Source organism: Lynx canadensis, chromosome A3, assembly GCF_007474595.2.
Source record: "Lynx canadensis isolate LIC74 chromosome A3, mLynCan4.pri.v2, whole genome shotgun sequence".
Classification (NCBI taxonomy): domain Eukaryota; kingdom Metazoa; phylum Chordata; class Mammalia; order Carnivora; family Felidae; genus Lynx; species Lynx canadensis.
This window is the reverse complement of record NC_044305.1, coordinates 120,855,356-120,873,986: the sequence shown is the minus strand read 5'-3', so window position 1 is coordinate 120,873,986 and position 18,631 is coordinate 120,855,356. Positions and strand designations below refer to the sequence as shown.

General features: G+C 38.3%; 1 protein-coding gene across 15 annotated transcripts in view; it reads right to left on the bottom strand.

Moving 5' to 3' along the window:
• ITSN2 (intersectin 2) overlaps positions 1-18,631 on the bottom strand; it is a 151,144-nt gene that overhangs the window by 72,413 nt on the left and 60,100 nt on the right. For 14 of the 15 annotated variants that reach the window (XR_003967941.1, XM_030311539.2, XM_030311536.1 and 11 more), the window contains 3 exons: positions 17,795-17,935; positions 16,712-16,799; positions 12,560-12,699 (listed from right to left, as the gene is read on the bottom strand). Coding sequence is in view for 14 of the 15 variants with exons in the window: in XM_030311539.2 (XP_030167399.1) it covers positions 12,560-12,699; positions 16,712-16,799; positions 17,795-17,935 (369 nt within the window). In the remaining variant the exon portion in view is untranslated. Of the gene's footprint in view, positions 1-11,436; positions 11,518-12,559; positions 12,700-16,711; positions 16,800-17,794; positions 17,936-18,631 lie in introns of all 15 variants that reach the window. The other variant, XM_030311549.1, reaches the window with a different exon arrangement.

Here is an 18,631-nt window from a genome sequence, read left to right as displayed (position 1 = left end):
AGAAATTTGCTTATTATTTGAAGAGGAATTTTGTTCAATCATATTTTTTACATATGTAGTTTAACTAAGTTACCCATAACTTTTTAACAATTAACAACCCGTCAACAATTATTGAATAATTCAGTTAAAACTAAAAATGGAAAGGATGTCTGCCATGACATCCTTGACTAGAGACAGCCAAAATAACAAAAAGTATTCCAAACAGGAATTGAAATAAACACTTGTTTATTGAGCATCTAGTTCTGTGCAGTGCTGCACAGATATGCAGGGGATCAAATCGAGGGCCCTCTAACTCTCAAGGCTGCAGTCTTTGCTTTCAAAGAGCTCACTTATCTCAAAGCAGCAAAAAGTGCCAAAATGTGGGATAGAGCTCAGTGCCTTAGTGGAAACCTGTGGTTATCTGTTCAGCATTCTTCCTTATATCTTCTTCTAAAAGCACCTTTCCCAAGTACCTGCTCCAACCCTGTTTGATATGGTTGTGATGAATCTGTCAAATTCAGTGCTCCTCTCACTCCCACTGGGGTGCAGTCATTTAATTTAGGCCTAACCCATCAGAGCAACCCACCTCCCTGGCCAGAATGACTGGTCCAAAGGACATCTGATCCAAGCTGGGCCAGAATCCTTTCCTGAGATTCGGACAGACTGAAGAGGGGAGAAAGAAGTCTTTCCTGCTTGAAGCTCATTAAACTGAAGCTAACCCTGGAGATGCCCCACTACAGTGAAGCCATTGGGGTAGAAATGAAATCAACACAGAAAAGAGAGAAGCAAAGTCTGGAGGCAGAGAGGGAGGACTGGGGGAAGTGAATCTCCAAGTGCATTCCTGTGTCTTAGAACTGCCCCTGCCCAGGAGTGCTTCTACTGACTCAGTCAGCAGTCCTGGTACTCTGCCAGTAACTACTCTCATTAGCTTAACTATTTTGAACTGACTTTCTTTTACATGGAATCTACAGAATCCTGAACAAGAGAGTACAAAAAGGCTGGAATATGGAAGAGGAAATAAAAGCACAAACCAACCCCCCCCCCCACAAAAACTTAAAGTAATCAAAAGAGGTTTCATGGCAAAGGTGAGACCTTAAATAAACAGTTCAGCTGACCCTCAAACAACCGGATTTGAATTGCATGTCCACCTATACACAGATTTTTAAAAATAAATATGGCATAATACTGTAAATGTGTTTTCTCTTTATGATTTTCTCAGTAACACTTTCTTTTCTCTAGCTTAATTTTAAGAATATAGCATAATATACATATAACACAAAATCTGGGTTAATCACTGTTTCTGTTACAGGTAAGATGTCTGGTTAATAGTAGGCTATTAGTAGTTAAGTTCTGGGGAAGTCAAAAAGTTGTATGCAGATTTTCAACTATATTGGGCATTGGCGCCCAACCCATGTTGCTCAAGGGTTAACTGTGTTTGGTAGAACGTTTTGGTAAAAAAATGTTTTGGGGGTATCTACACACACACACAATAACGAAACTCCAAACCAAAAAATCTTCCAAAACAAAAAAATTCCAAAAACCCAAACTCAATTTCTTTCCAGAAATAAAATATTTTATAGGTGAACCCTTTTAACTTGATCGAAGTGATAGATTTGAGTACAACGTGGTGTCTGAAGACTATGTCCAAAATGTCTGAGATCAAGATGCGCAGCTTGAGCCAATAACAACACAAATACTGCATTCTGAGCAGTTTCCACAAATCTCGGCTTCTATAGTTCCCTTGGTTGTACCTTTCTCCAAATTCTAGTGAAAAGCAGAAGAATAATGGTGGTTACAGTCTATGGAGAAGCAGTTTGCTTTAGTGATAAGGACTCTGGGAGCAGAGGTCTGAATCAGGCTCTGTCAGTGATGAGCTGAGGAACCTTAGGAGAGTCACTCAGCAGTTTCCCCATTTGTAAAATGTAATTATAATACATGCCTCACAATGTTCTTGTGAGGATTAAATGGGTTAATACACACAAAGTGCTTACAAACTGTGCAGGGCACATGTTAAGTTCATAATAATTTTAGCTATTATTATTGGCTGAGGTCCTAAAGAAGGGGAATCGGAAGTTTAAAAGGAGAGTAAAAAGGAGCTAAATTAATGTCTGATCTTATCGTTGCAAGGTTAGCCCTCCAATTTGTCCTGTAAGATACCGCTCTAAGTCTTTCTTTATGAGCTCCATTCCTCCAGTGGCTGAGTTCATGAGCTTCCCTTGATCCCCAAGGCATCCAGTGCCCCTCCCTCCATCAAAGTCAGCATCTTCTGACTGTACGGTTGCCCCCTCCACTGGAGTCAGTTTCTTGACAACAGGACTGTCTTTCATCAAAGCATCCCCACCCAAGAGGGCCTGGGATAGTGTGGATATTTAATTAGTATTTATTGGATGCATGAGAATGTATAAACAATAGTCTATACATACTAATAACATTTGAAGAGCACCATAAGTCTTGCCAGAAACTTCCTCTGCTTGACTGCAGTGATCTTAGCAATTCCTAGCACTAGACTCACTCCTCTGGATCAAGTCACCCCCTCCAGGAGGCCCTGGTTAAATATATCAGTTAACTCAGAACTAATGAAGTAACTATGGACAGAACTACTGCAGTCTTAATAGAATGACAGAGCTTCTTTTTCAGGTTAAGGAAGTTCTAGTCCTAATTTGCTAATAAGTTTTTCATATTTTAATCATGAATGGATATTAAATTTTACAAATGCCTTTTCTGCATCGAATGAGATATATACCATTTTCCCCCCTTTAATCTGTTTATATGGCAAACTACACATTTTTGTATGTCAAACCATCTTTGCATGACTAAGGTAAATCCAATTTTGTGGTCACTATGGATTATCCTTTTTTTTATAAATTCTGCATTCATCTTTTTAATATTGTTTAGAACTTTTATCTCTATGTTAAACTGGCCCATAGTTATGCTTTCTCATACTGTTCTTATCAGGTTTTGATATGTTTATGATAACTTCATATAAGTTGGGAGTATTCCCACATTTTCTGTATTTCAGAACCGATGTATATGACTAGATTTACTTGTTCCTTCAGTAAAAACTCTGGGTCTGGATTCTCTTTTAGGGCAGATTTCAAACTATAGATTTAAAATATTTTATTTTATTTTATTTATTTTTTTTTTTTAATTTTTTTTTTCAACGTTTATTTATTTTTGGGACAGAGAGAGACAGAGCATGAACGGGGGAGGGGCAGAGAGAGAGGGAGTCACAGTATCAGAAACAGGCTCCAGGCTCTGAGCCATCAGCCCAGAGCCCGACGCGGGGCTCGAACTCACGGAGCGCGAGATCGTGACCTGGCTGAAGTCGGACGCTTAACCGACTGCGCCACCCAGGCGCCCCTTAAAATATTTTATGATGGGGCGCCTGGGTGGCTCAGTCGGTTGAGCGTCCGACTTCGGCTCAGGTCACGATCTCGCGGTGTGTGAGTTCGAGCCCCGTGTTGGGCTCTGTGCTGACAGCTCAGAGCCTAGAGCCTGCTTCAGATTCTGTGTCTCCCTTTCTCTCTGCCCCTCCCCTGCTCATGCTCTGTCTCTCTCTGTCTCAAAAATAAATAAAAACATTGAAAAAAATTGTTTTAAAAATAAAATAAAATATTTTATGATGATAGAGCTACCCAGATACTTTACATTTTGAGTCAGTTTTGGCAAGTTGTAACTTCATCTATGTTTTTATATTTATGTGCAAAAATCTGTCATAATATCCTTTTCTTTTTATGTTTGCAGCATATTTAATTGTATTTCCTTTTCACTCCTAATGAATAATTTTCGTTACTTCCACTTTTTTTTAATTTTTTTTTTTTCCAACGTTTTTATTTATTTTTGGGACAGAGAGAGACAGAGCATGAACGGGGGAGGGGCAGAGAGAGAGGGAGACACAGAAACTTCCACTTTCTTTTAAAATCGGTCTTGCCAGAGGTTTCATTTTATTAATCTTTAAAAGACTCAAACACTGGCTTTCTTGATTCTTTGTATTAAATGTCTGTCTTTTCTCTCATGATTTTCCTTCTACTTTTTTTGCTTTATTATGCTAGCCTTTTTCTAGCTTCTCAAGTTGAATGCTTAGCTTAGAAATTTTCATCTTTTTTCCTTCCAATATAACCATTTAAGGTCAAATGCTAACTATTTGGGTTGAAATTCTGCTCTTACACTTACAAGCTGTAGGACTCAACGTCTGAGCCTTAATTGACTTCTATGTGAAATGTGGAGAATAATATCTACCTACATCACGGGGTTAAGGTAAGGATTAATAAGTTAATATAAATAAGACAGAATGGTATCAGTCCCAGAGAAAGCCCTTCATAAAACTTGGCTAATATTAATAGATCTTCATTTATGAATTAGAAAATGGCTACTGACACCTGGTATGCCAGATGACTAATCTGCTCATTTACACTATCCCCCTCCCTCTCCATTACCCAGTGTTGATATCTACCCCTGGTTAATCCACTTAGTACCCTTATAACTTGAAAACATACTTTATCTACTTTTTCATTTTTCAAACATTTGACATTTTGCCATTCTAAATTTTTCTCTGCTTTTTTATTTTGAAAACTTTCAAACCTACAGAAAATTTGATTAAGTTGAAGACAATGATGCCTTCAGATACTTCATCATTAGTCTACATAACTACAATGCCAATGCCAGTACCAAACTAAAGAAATTTAACACAGCCATAAAATGTCACTTAATAGAGTTTATATTAAAAAATGTCCCCACTAGTGTAAATACTGTCCTCAATAATAGTTTTCTGATCCATGATCCAATCAAGGGATCGTTTCGCTGTCACGATCCTTCAGTCATGGCTCATGAAGTGCCCTTCGGTCATGGCTCTTTGGTCTCTTTAAATCTGGAAACTTTCCTCCATCTTTTGTGAGAGTCACATTTTTAGAGACAATTTGGGCGTGTCTAATTACTTCCTTACACCTAGATCAAATATTTTTGGCAAAAACAGTATAGACATGATGTTGTGTTTCTTTCAGTGCAACATATCAGGAGACAAAAAGTTGGTTTGCACCATTTTGGTAATGTTATATTTGACCACTTGGTTAGGATTGGTTTACTTAGTTTTGGACCCAAGTGTACCTCAACAGGGCTCAACAAAGCACTCACAAAAATGTTTAAATCCAGCATCTACTTCAATTGTTTTCATTTCTCAGAGTACTTCTTTCTTCTACCATCCTGATAGAAGTGAAAGATGTAACTCACTGAACTTTAACCACCAATACTGAATATCTCCTAAGTGACAGGAAGCAATCTTATATTCTGATTTTGCTTAAAGAAAGCATGTGATGTTCTTTCCAAAGGCCAAGACATGAAAGAGATTCAACTGACAAAATACAACTCAGCTGAATAATGTCACATAATCAGGACAAAATGTTACTAGTCATGAAAAAAAAAAAAAATCATAGGGGCGCCTGGGTGGCTCAGTCAGTTAAATGTCCAACTTCAGCTCAGGTCATGATCTCATGGTTTGTGGGTTCGAGACCGGCGTCAGGCTCTGTGCTGACAGCTCAGAGCCTGAAGCCTGCTTCGCATTCTGTCTCCCTCCCTCTGTGCCCCTCCCCTGCTCACACTCTTTCTCTCAAAAATAAACATTAAAAAAATTCTTAAAAAAGAAAAAAAAAAGAAAAAAATCATAGAATGCAAATTAGCTCCTCAAACTTAACATCCCCTAAGCCCCCTGAACATCTGTGTAGCACTTTAATGTGCTTTTACACATAACACCTACATTTGATCTCGATAGTGTTCTCACAAAAGATATAATGATCATCCATTTTTAAAAGATTTTTAAATTAAAAAAAAAAATGTTTATTTTTATTTTTGAGAGAGAGTAAGCAGAGGAGGGGCAGAGAGAGAAGGGGACAGAGGATCCAAAGCAGGCTCTGTGTTGACAGCAGAGAGAGCAATGAGGGGCTTGAACTCGCAAACCGCGAGATCATGAAGTTGGACGTTCAACCAACTGGGCCACCCAGGTGGTGACCACTTCTGAGGCTCAGAAGATGAAGGGACTTGCCTAGTTTTGAACTACCTCCACTATGCCATTCAAACTCCTGCACATACCAGATTCTATATTTACTTTCACTTAAACTCACTGTCAGATAAATTACTAAAATATCTTTTATTAGCTAGGAAACATTTCTAAGATTAAATGATTTAAAGGGAATTGAAACAAACAGTATTTCATGTCTGTTCTAAAGGGGGTGACTGTGAGGCAAGAACATAAAAGCAGTATTCTGAATAAGAGGCAACATCAAGCGTAAGTGATGACCATTTACCAACCCAGTGTACTGATTCTCTCAGAGCTTGTTAACCAACAAGAGAGATCACCTGCCTCCATCCTGAATCGGATGCGCCATCAGTAAAATTCAATTTTAGAAGCACTGTCCACAGTAACTGAGGACTAGTCAGCAAGGCCAGAATGACAAAAGTCCCAACGGAAAGGTTTAGAATAGAGGTCTACGATAAGCCACAATTCTGGTGTTGACACTTTCTCTCCAAGGAATAGGATCTCCTCAATCATTATCCCAAGTCAGCAGTGGTGACCTTCCAATGCACTAAAAGTACTGTGGAGATTCAGGATAATCCCTACCCTGATAAGAACAATAAAAAGATTTGTATAGCACATAATAGTTCACAAAGCACTTCTGTATATATGCTATCTCATTTAATTGTCCTAAGACTGCAAAGAAGGCAGAACACATATTGTCAGCTGTAACTGAAGAAAGCAAAATTTTGAGGTTAAATGACAGTTACACAGCTAGCAAGTGATATGGATAGGACCAGGACTCATTTCTTCAGACTCCACGGCCACGACTGTTTTCACTGCAACTCAATGCTAAAGACAGGACAGTGTGTGAATTTCCTTAATGGAATAAGGGCCTGTCAAATATCTCACCTTTGAATCCACTGGCTGTGCTATGTGTCCTAGTGTGACTTGAGCAAAAGAGTAAAAATTACCACTGATCTTGTACATGAACATTACAGGGTCCAGAAAACAAACTTACAATTTTATGCTTCCATTTCACCACAAGTAGGCTAAAGCAGTGATCACTCCAAACACTGTCTCAAAGACCACAGATTAAAACTCACTGCCTGTCTTCCTCCAACACCAGAGACCAATTCTATCTCACCTGTCAACCCACCTGGCCTTCCTTGTCATCCTTTACCACCTAAATTCTCATCTCTAGAATGCTGTTTATCTCTTGATCTGACCCAATTCCCCACCCTTTCTCTCCTCAAACCCTTGCACTGCCCAGGAACTTCCTGTTTGTGGTCAGGAAGTTCCCCAAATATCCACACATCTCTGAACGGAAACTCCCTTAGCTCTTTGCCCTTTTGGCTGATCCCTTAAGACATGCTTTTCCTCGATTTCCCTCTCAGTTTATCACCACATATTCCATTTACATTAGGGTGAAGGGAGAACTAAAGTTATTTTCCTTGCTCTTCACTGCCATTTCCAGACCATTCTCTTCACTCTTACAAACTAACGCTTTTCTGAGGCTCACACCATCTTGCAACACCCCCTCTTCTTCCTCTTTATTGTCATCTCTTGATAATCTGGTCTGATCCTCATTCATTAATCTTCACTACTCCAAGGGTTTGAAATCCACATGGACTCGATCAAAACCTCAACTCTCCCTTTTACTCCATTTAATCCGCCATTTCCATTATTATACCTTGAATCTTGTCATCATTAGAAACAGAACTACTGACTAAATATCTCATTCTTCAAACAGAAGTTCTTATCCTTCAAGCTTTTCTTATACCTGGTGCACCCATTTCAAGTTTTCCAACCTAAGACCTCCATTCTTGACCCCATCATTCTCTCCTTTTTCATCAGCACCCCTTCCTCTCCTCATACTCCTACTTGTCCAGCCCATATTTCAGAGTTCACCTTTACTGTAATTAGTGTGTCAAGATCTGCAACTCCTTGTCCCCCTGCCTCGTTGCCACGTCTATTAAAACCTCAAACCTGGGGCGCGCCTGGGTGGCTCAGTTGGTTAAGCTTCTGACTTCAGCTCAGGTCATGATCTCACAGTTCATGGGTTCGAGCCCTGCGTGGGGCTCTGTGCTGACAGCTCAGAGCCTGGAGCCTGCTTTGGATTCTGTGTCTCCCTCGCTCTTTGCCCCTCTCATCCTCATGCTCTGTCTCTGTCTCTCAATAATAAATAAATGTTAAAAAAAATTCTAAAACAAACAAACAAAACCCCTCAAACCTGTATGAACCTATGAACCTACTTCATTAGCCTTCCTTGTGCTCATCCCAAGCATACAGTTAGGTATGTTGTTTTCTTTTCTTTTTAAATTTATTATTATTTTTTGATGTTTATTTACTTAAAAAAAATTTTTTTTAACATTTATTTTTGAGAGAGAGAAAGACAGAGCATGAACGGGGGAGGGTCAGAGAGAGGGAGACACAGAATCTGAAACAGGCTTCAGGCTCTGTCAGCACAGAGCCCGACACAGGGCTCGAACTCACGGACCACGAGATCACGACCTGAGCCGAAGTCGGACGCTTAACCGACTGAGCCACCCAGGCACCCCTTGATGTTTATTTTTGAGAGAGAGACAGCACACGAGCGGGGAAGGGGCAGAGAGAGGGAAACACAGAATCTGAAGCAGGGTCCAGGCTCCATGCTATCGGCACAGAGCCCGACATGGGGCTTGAACCCATGAACTATGAGACCATGACCTGAACTAAAGTCAACGCTTAACTGAGCCACCCGTGTGTCCCAGGTATGCTGTTTTCAATTTATATTCATGACCTCCAACTTCAAACAGGCATTCAACATTGCTCAGCACATCTACTGTTTTCCTCCACTAAGTGTGCACCCCCTACCCTCACCAGGATGTCTATTCCTCACCAGGCCTACTTCTCTCTCTTGCAACTTCCTAATCTTCCATCCATTCTCACTACCAGCTAATAATCTTGCCTCATTAAATCTCCCTCATTAGACTTCCCTCATCTTTCCATCTCAAAAATCAATAAAACTTCCTGCAGCTGCACCCATCTTCTTCTATCCAGTTGGAATTATTCCATGTCCTCAACTACCCAGGAAGATTCCTTGTAATGGTCCAACTTGCTTCTGATTTTAAGTCTTGAAGCTGTCAGCTTCCTACTCTCCACCAGCAAATTTAGCTGTATCCACACTCATCTTTTCTCCATATGCTACACTCAAAGTCTTTTTATCTAATCCTTAAATCCAGGCTCTGGATTCTATCTCAATCTGGTTCCCTAGGACTCTACTCTATCAGTTACTACCACCTCATATCTCTCACTCAATCTCTCACTACCTTTCTCCCTTTCTCTCCTCAGTCTCCTTCAAGGTTTTGTTTTTGTTTTTTTTTTTTTTCCATTTAAAAAATAGCCTTTATTTAGCAGAAAAAATACATGGAGTCACAAGTGCTGCTGGCATCTGGGATACATGGCTCTCTGCTGTTTTTTGGTAAATTTCTTTCTACCTTTTTTCCCCATAAACTCTATATACTAACCCTAAATGCTGCATATTTTCTGAGAACATTCAAAACCATTCATTCATTCCACAAGTATTTCTTGCCACCCACTACATTTCATGTATATGCTCCACGTAGGTGCTGGGAATTCAGCAATGAGATATTTGGCTTGAGCCAGGCAATCATCATTAAGACAGATATGCTGAGTTACCTAACCAGCTCTGTTTTCTCCATTTCCATTCCTCTGTCCTAACAGAAGCTATCTCTTCCCCATGTAACCATATACCTCACAGAAAGCTGATACCATCTCCAAGCGTGGTCCCAATTATTCCCCACCTCCAAGCTTTATTGAGATATAACTGACAAAGATTATACATGTTTAAGATATATAATTTGATGTTTCAATATTAGTATATACTGTGAAATGATCACCATAACCAAGTTAATTAACATCCCTATCTCACACAGTTACCATTTTCTCTCCTATTTAGCAAATCTCAAGTGTACAACAGGATATTGCTAACTATAGTCACCACGCTGTACAACAGATCCCAGAACTTATCCACCTTGCATAACGGAAAGTTTGTATCCTTTGTCCTTCAAGTCTTTCTGAAACCAAAAAAAAAAAAAAAAGGTTTTCCTTTGACCTCAGGCTTTCTTTGCATTCTCCTCCCAGAGCTGTTCATACTCAGCCCTTCCTCAACTCCCGTTCATTCCTGATCTGTGCAGGCCAGCTTCTGCTCACTTAACTAAACTGGCAATGTAATAACGTCTGCAAAGGTCTCACTGACAATTCAATGGATAGTTTTCAGCAATATGTTAACCAACTGCTCCACATTGCTTTGCAATGATGACTACAGTTCTCATCCCCTTTTAATTTCCTAAATTGCCTCTGATGAAAGTATCAATAAGCAGTGAAAGGCTGGAAGGCAGGAAGCAGAAGGAAGAAAGTAAAAAAAGAGACAAGAATAATCTGCTGGCCTGTGAAGAATCAAATGCTAACTGAAATAATCAGGCTTATGTGTGTGAGTACAGTCCATAAATCATCATCAAACCTCATTTTATAGACGAAGAAACTTAGGTTGAAATTTCTATGCAACCTATAGTAGAAGTTCTAAGACCAGATATTCTGGCCATTTATGCTATAAAGAAAAAGCTGATACTATCTTTCCAACTTGCCCTACCTTTGCTTAAATAACAAATGAATTCTACTTATCATGTTCCTGTCTTCACTGTGTGTGAAGACATATACATATACATGCAACTGCCTACTGCCATCCATAGAAGGGAGTAGAATGAACACTCAAAATCTAGGGTCAGCAAGCGCTAAATGCAAAGCATCTTTCTTTAAATTATATTAAAACAGGAATTCATGGAGTATTTGAAATACTCTATGTGCTACAAATGACAAGGTGAACTATTTATGTATATGACTTAAACATTTTTATCTGAAGGGCAAGCATTCTAAACATGAGGCCTGGTAACCAGACGTAACTAAGGCCACCCCTGCACTACTGGTTCTTTCAGATTTTTCTTTACAGCAGCATTAGGAAGCAGCCTGGTATATACATGACATAACCTTGCTCTGTATTTCAGAAAGTATAACTTTTATTTTAAACAATGATTTCCAGTGATATGGGTAAATGATTTACCCTTAGCTTTCTTTTTTATTGACTCAGTAATCATCCCAGCAGTTAACCCAATGCACAGGGACGTTTTAAGGGAATTTTGAGGGATTTTTGAGTGTCTTGGGCTCCTCATGAGACAGGTTACTCTGGGCAACCCTACGAATTTCTGGCATTAGACTCAAACAGGCAGTTAGACAGCAGAAGGCTATTCAAGCAAGCAGAAAGAAAAAAGGTCTACATTGTGTATGTTATTTCAAACAAAGATACTCAGATAAATGCAAAGAATAGTCCAGTTTTTAAGAAAAGAAAACAGTAAAGTAACTCAAAGAAAAGGAGCTAGATATTAGAAAATAACCTTAAGTAAGAGGAAGAGGTTGTTGAGACAGCTTAGCAGAGACAAAAGGCACTGCAGAACAGAGTCATCCATATTCCCACACTGTAAGATAAGGCAGATAAAAAGCCAATTAAACTATGTACAGATTAAAAAAAAATAATGTAGGGAAGATAACTTTGCTGGCTTGTCTGTCCATCAATGACAAATTACTTGGTTTTCTTTAAATTATTTTCTACAAAATATATGCTTGTGTAAAATGTATTATCAACATTATATGCCTAAAATTTCCCCTCCTTAACTGAAGCCAGCGTGGTCTCTTTTCTTTATAATATTCACTCTATAGTTGGTGTACTATTACTCTGAATAAGTCAGCAAAAGTCACATGAAGAGGTGGATAGCTGCCTGAAAAACTATGGAATACTTTAGGCTCCGAAAACTTTACATTCAGTTAGCAAAGAAATCGCTGAGACTACTACCAAATTCGAACGCTGGCCCATCAGCATTCTAAAAACCTAGAAGGTTTTTACCTTTTAATACAGCTTTCATAGCTATGGCTTCATTATATCGCTAACACTGCAAAGAATGGTAAGCATACAGTAGGTACTCTGGGCATCTGCTCTGCCACTACGGCAAATAATGAATCGTGAGCTTACTTTTCACGCAAAGTTCAGAGTGCCAGGTTATGCTTTGGATTTCACTGATTATTGCATTACTTCACAAAGGTTAATTAAATCAACAAAGAAACAAAAAAAAAAATCTAGTGTGTTATAAAAGCCTCTATCACCAGAATTAGTTTCAGTTTTCCATAACTACCATCTTAGAATTTTGCCTAAGATCATGTTGGCTGAGATCAGTTTTCTAATACTGATAAAGGCAACTATCCTTAAAAATGTATAGATAGCAATAAAAATAGTCAAGAACTGGAAACTATGATAAATGATAGGTTTCACTACATAACAGTATTTATAATATCTACAGAGAACATTAAAAGCAATCTTGTAATCTGGTATCGCTCAAATTATAAGATAAATTATGGAAATACACTACATATAACAATAATAGCTTTAGTTACTTATTCCACTAAATCAAAAAGAGGAAGGTAAGAAGGCAGTAACTACAAATGAATATAACAGAAAATAAATACCTTTAATTGATTGTTAAATGAATCCATTTCAGATAGCTTAGATGCAGTTTCTTTTTCAAGAGCATCTAATTGTTCTTTAAGTCTTTGGCATAATTCTTCCTTTTCCAATGATTTTTTATGAAGCAAACCAATCCCTAAATCTGAAATATAAACATCAGGTAGTTTACATTTGGTAAAATTTCTTATGTCGCTATTGGTAAGTGACTTATACTGTCACAATGTATCTAAGCCAAACCCTTATGCTGTATACCTTAAACTTATGCAGTGATGTATGCCAATTACTTCTCAGTAACACTGGATAAAAAAAGACATAAAATTTCTCCATGGTAGTCTACATTATGGCTGTTTCACAATTTATATAACTATTCCCTTTTGATTGGCATTAGGTTGTTTCTAATTTTCTACTATCTACATAAAAATGCTGCAATAACTATCCATACACATGCATTTTAAAGCACTCGTGAAAGTATTTTATATGGCTAAGAGGGGAAAGAATTGCCATGTAAAAGGACTTGAACACTTTAAATTTGAGAGAAACTGCCAAACTATACTTGCACAAAGGGGCACCAACACAAAATGACACCCAAGTACCTGCTTCTGCATACCCTCATCAATAATGGATAGTCCCAATCTTTTTTCATTTTCTCTAACTGGCAAAAAAATGAAACCTCACTGTTATTTTAATTTGTATTTTCTTGGTAATAATTAAAATCAAATCAACACCTGTTTATAGGCTTATTGGCCACTCTCTTGAATTGCCTCACCTCATCCACTGCCTTTTTTCTTCCCATTGGGCTGTCTTAATTTGTGATTTGCAGAAGCTCCAAATTCTTGTTGTACTATATGTATTTCAAATGTTTTACTATTTATGATGTCTTTCATCATGAAAAAGCTCACTTTTATGTCATCAAATCTGTAAATATTTTGCTTCATAGCTCTAGGTATTATTTGAAGAAACTTTCCTGACACCAAGATCACACAAATGTTTTCCTTTGTTTTTGTAACATATTTTCTAGAGTCACTTTTTATATTTACCCTCTTATTTTACCTAGAATTTATTTCTGTACATACAGTGAGGTAAAGAGCCACCCCCCTCTTTCGGATAGGCAAGTGCCCCAAAACACTAACTGAAGTGATGGTGATTACTGACAGCCCGTGCTTTCCCCGCTGGTGTTAAATGTCAACTTTATCGTATCCTAAACGGTCAGATACATACAGACCTGTTTTTAGACCCTCTATTCAGTTCCATTATTCTATGTCTTCTTTCTGATCAATAATACACTACTTTAGGGACTAGAGCTTTCCTAACTTATGTTTTGATACCTGGTAGAGCTAATGTCTTCCCCGCATCAATGTTACTCTTTTTCAAGTCTTGCCTAATCCTGCATATTTTCTCTTCTGGGTTAATCTGTGAATTATCTTGCCAGGTTTCAATTAAACCTCAATGGAACTGAATGTATGGACAAAGTAGTAGAAAACTGACATCTTTACAACACTGAGCTAGATCATTCAGGAATATAACACGTACATACTTATCCAGGAATCTTTTATATCAGTAAAATTTTACAGCTGTACATTTCTTTATTCGTAATAATGAGAATGCTAATGTAAATGAGATTTGTTCATAACATTTTCTAATTAAATACTTCTGATACAGTGTAAAGTTACTGATTTTTATAGGCTCACTTTTTATCCAGACACCTTGCTAAGTTCTCTTATCATTCTCTAGTGCTTTTCCGATATTTCAACAAATATTTTATCATTAAATTACACATCTGCTATGTACAAGGCCCTGCACTATGTGCAATAGCAGGTAAAAAAGAAGGATAAGTAAGGCATGGGTCCTATCCTCAAGTAGTTCAGAATCTAGTTGAGTTCGGAGACAAGCAATGTGGAAAAAATAAGTTAGTATACATTCCTAGTACTCTTCAAAACGAGCATCAATAGTAACAGATGTTTTAATACTGAATTCGAATATATCATATCTATGAACACCTTGTTAGGCAACTGAAAATCAAGACAGACAATGTGGTGGCACAGTGGGCTTTAGACTTAGACAGACAAGAATTTGAGAACCATTACTCCACCATCTTGGGCTACTTAATCTTTCTGAGCCTCAGTTTTGCTAAGCTGCACAAAGGGAATAACAATAACTACTTCACAGGGCTGTTGCAAAGATTAAGAGAAATAATGCATGAAAATTGCCTAGCATGGTGCTGGGCCTATGGTTGGTAATCTTAAATGGCAACAGAGATGGAGAGAGGAATCTAAGGGATACAGGGTACTTTGCAAATTCCAAACAAAAGCTTCCTATTTTAACTGGATAACTATAAAAAAAATTTTTTTTTTAATGTTTATTTATTTTTGAGACAATGTGAGAGACAGAGTGTGAGCAGGGGAAGGGCACACAGAAGGAGACACAGAATCTGAAGTGGGCTCCAGGCTCTGAGCTGTCAGCACAGAGCCCGATGCGGGGCTTGAACTCACGAACCGTGAGATCATGACCTGAGCCAATGTCGGACACTTAACCGACTGAGCCACTCAGGCACCCCTGAACTGGATAACTATAATAACAGCTGAACTGGATCACATTCTACAGAGAAAGAGTAGCTCTACCAGGTCCCCAATAAGATATATTCCACATTCCATTCACAATCCAAATACTAAAACAATGAGAGTTGATGCTATCCTTTCTGTGACTGTACAGATCAGGAGGGCTGGCTCACCTTGCCCCTGGAATGCCTGTGGAGGGGCGAGGTGGGGATTGATATATTCTGAGCAGCCAAGAAAATACTTACGTGTAAGAAGACAGTCTGAGAAGAGACGTGGAGAGACTATTTCAGTGGAAGGTGGGGGACATAGTAGGAAGAGTTCACAACAGTAAAATTCTCTATTCCTGGTGTTTCTTCCATGCAAAGTGCCCTTCACTAAGACAACATTCTCAGCTTCTTTCCACCCCTTCAGTCACGGCTGAGCTCAAGATAAGGACTTGGGCATACACAGCCTAGACCCTTCCAGTCCTTTGTGTTCTTTTTCTTTTTTTAATGTTTATTTACTTTTGGCAGGGGGAAGACAGAGGGGGACAGAGGATCTGAAGCAGGCTCTGTGGCTCGAACTCATGAACTGTGAGATCATGAGCTGAGCCAAAACCAAGAGTCAAACGCTTAACCGACTGAGCCATCCAGATGCCCGCACCCTTGTATTCTTGAGACTGAACTGCCCACAGGAAGCTTGTTCTACTTGGTTTTACAGGTGTATCTGTCCCACTCACAAATAAGCCAGGCTGTCCAATATCAGCTGTACCAAAAATGAGGTGGTATTCTGGTCTCTCATATGTCTTGCTCTTTTGCCTCACTTGGGCAAAGTGAGGCACTTGGGCAAAGATGAGGGATGCTATTTATTGGACTTCTTAAAGAGTCAAAAGTGTAATAATCCTGGAATGGAAAGGCTGACAGATACTCAAAGGGAGACATTTAGAATACTTCAGTTAGTTCTAACACGGTACTTGCAGATTTACTTTTCTTTAATAAACCTTTCTTCTGCTATGTTGTTATTGGCATGCTATCTGACATAGAGGTCTTTTCTTCAATATTCTGGTTGAGACTTGGATCAAGAAAAATGTTACTTTCCCACAAATTATCTTGGAATATTTTGTTCCAAAAATGTCAGAGGGCCAAGTTGGTAAAATCCTTTCTATGAATTCTTTCTACGAATCTGTTAAGGCCATCATCGCTGTAGACTATCACCCAGAATCACACAGCTTTGCTCCCACGGCAAAATCTCCTCCTGAATAGTTCTTTACAATGAGGGTAGGATTTTGCCGGAATGCACATACAGTCTTGGGTTGGAGCCAAACCCAGATCTTATTTAATTATAGTCTAACATTTTATTTGATATTTACTTGAAACATATAAATAAAATGTTATCAAGATAGGAAGGCATACCACAATGATTACTTATTTCATTTTTATTTACTTTTTATTGGTAAAAATGCTCTAACATCTGTGATATTTTTTTTTCCACATAATTTTGAAAATTTTAACTGTACAAAAAATGTTATTTATAACAGAATAATGCTATTTTCACAAGACTATGACTGGCACCTTCACGCAGAGAAGAATGGAAGAGGAAAAACAAACCTTAGAGACTTACCAGGTGTGTTACCAAGCTGCATGTTCTTAATTCTTTCATTTAATAATTGCTTCTCCGGTACCAAATAGATAAGTCTATTTTGATAATCCTTATAAAAAGAAAAAGTAGTGCCTGGTTAAAACTCTGTCACGTTGTCTGAAAATTTTTTGGAAACTTAAAAACATGACTTAGTCACTCTTAAAACTTAGTATAGGAATAATACATAGCTGTAAAATACTGTTTATACTTCATGAATAAACTAGAATGGAATTATGTGTGACTTAAAATACAAGTATTTAAACATGAATTCCCATTTATGAACGACTGGCTGGGAAGAAAAGGGGGTGAGGAATGGGGTGTGTCTGAAAGTCTTACAGTTTTCAGCATACTGATGGATGACAGCAGGCACAAGCTAAGAGGTGCCTTTGGTATCTGCACTGAATGGTATGTGTAAGCAGGTCATGGCACCCCAGAAAGAATATCAAAGAGAAACTGATAACTCAGGAATAACTAGGGAAGCGGGTTTAAATTAGACAGGAAATGTTATGTGGCCTGTCTGTACCTGCTGTGACACAGGAAGAAGACTCTGTTAATTAACTGCTAGTCCATACAGAAACAGTAATTTTGGTAAGAGGACTCTAAAGATTCAGAATGCTTCCAGAGTCCCCATAATAACTGACCTAGACCCCACTGCACAAGTAAAGAAGCGATTACCAGGTCCCTGAGGGACACACACATTTAACACTCTCACCACAACTCTGAAAAGAAAAATGTTAGGTCAAAATTTCCTAAAAGAGTACCAACAATCTTAGTTTAACGTGTAGGTATATCTACACATTTATTAAAGACTTAAAACTCAAGGTGATAAACATCCATTTATGTACAAATATTAAGTAGAATTTAACCAGAGGTCTAGTAGAGTTTTCGGGGGCATGTGAGCTTCTTGATATAATATACAAGATGGTATATACTTATATCCTTCTAGAAATGAAGTCTATCAGAGACTCAGAAAGGTTCATCACCCTTAAAGCGAAAACTATTCTATCAGGAAGAATTATTAATGACTGCTCGTATTTATGGACAATTCAGCAGCAAAGGACTAACCTGAAGTTCTTGTTGGAGTTGCTTGATTTCCATAATTTCCAGGTCACACTGTTTATCTAGAACTTCCAGCTCAGTCTTTTGAGTTTGTTTTCGGAGTCGGACATCTTGAAGTCTGCCTGAGATCTGCTGGTGTTTGCCATTCTATAGGAAGAGCATATAAATACACAGCAACACAAGATGCTAATAGGAAATGTTCCTGTCAGGAGAATCATATCCTGATTTAAACTTTTAAATGTCATTTATCATTTATACTCAGTCTAGATAAATGTCTAAAACTAAATGGGGAATGCCTGCCTGGATGGCTCAGTCAGTAGAGCATGCAACTCTTGATCTCAGGGTCGTAAGTTTGAGGGTGACTTTGGGCGTGGAGCCTACCAAAAAAAACCCCCCCAAAAACCCTACAAAAACAAAGTAAGTCGAATGTGTTCTAGAGTTGTATCTGTTAACTACAAAGTTGTTAGCAGAAAACATACCATTCTCAGAGCATAAGAAGGGCCCATATGTTAAGATGAGCAAGCACAAACAGAACACACTGAATTTTTTCTGAATTCAGGATTTAGGCATTAATTTATATTAAAATAGAGACAATTTCAAAGAATAATGAGAAATAAACATCTACATGTGACTTTTAGCATTACCTTCTCTGTGCTTCTATTTCTACCCTCCACACTGCCATCTAATTTCCTCCAATTAAACAGGGTCCAACAGGGCCTTTTGGGTCACAATTTTCTTCTCCCATACCAAATATTCCTTTTCTCTTCTTCTGAGAAGTATGGGGGAAAAAAGCAACAACAGCAGAGATTCTCAATGGAGGCTAGAGAGAAGGGTGAGGTGTTA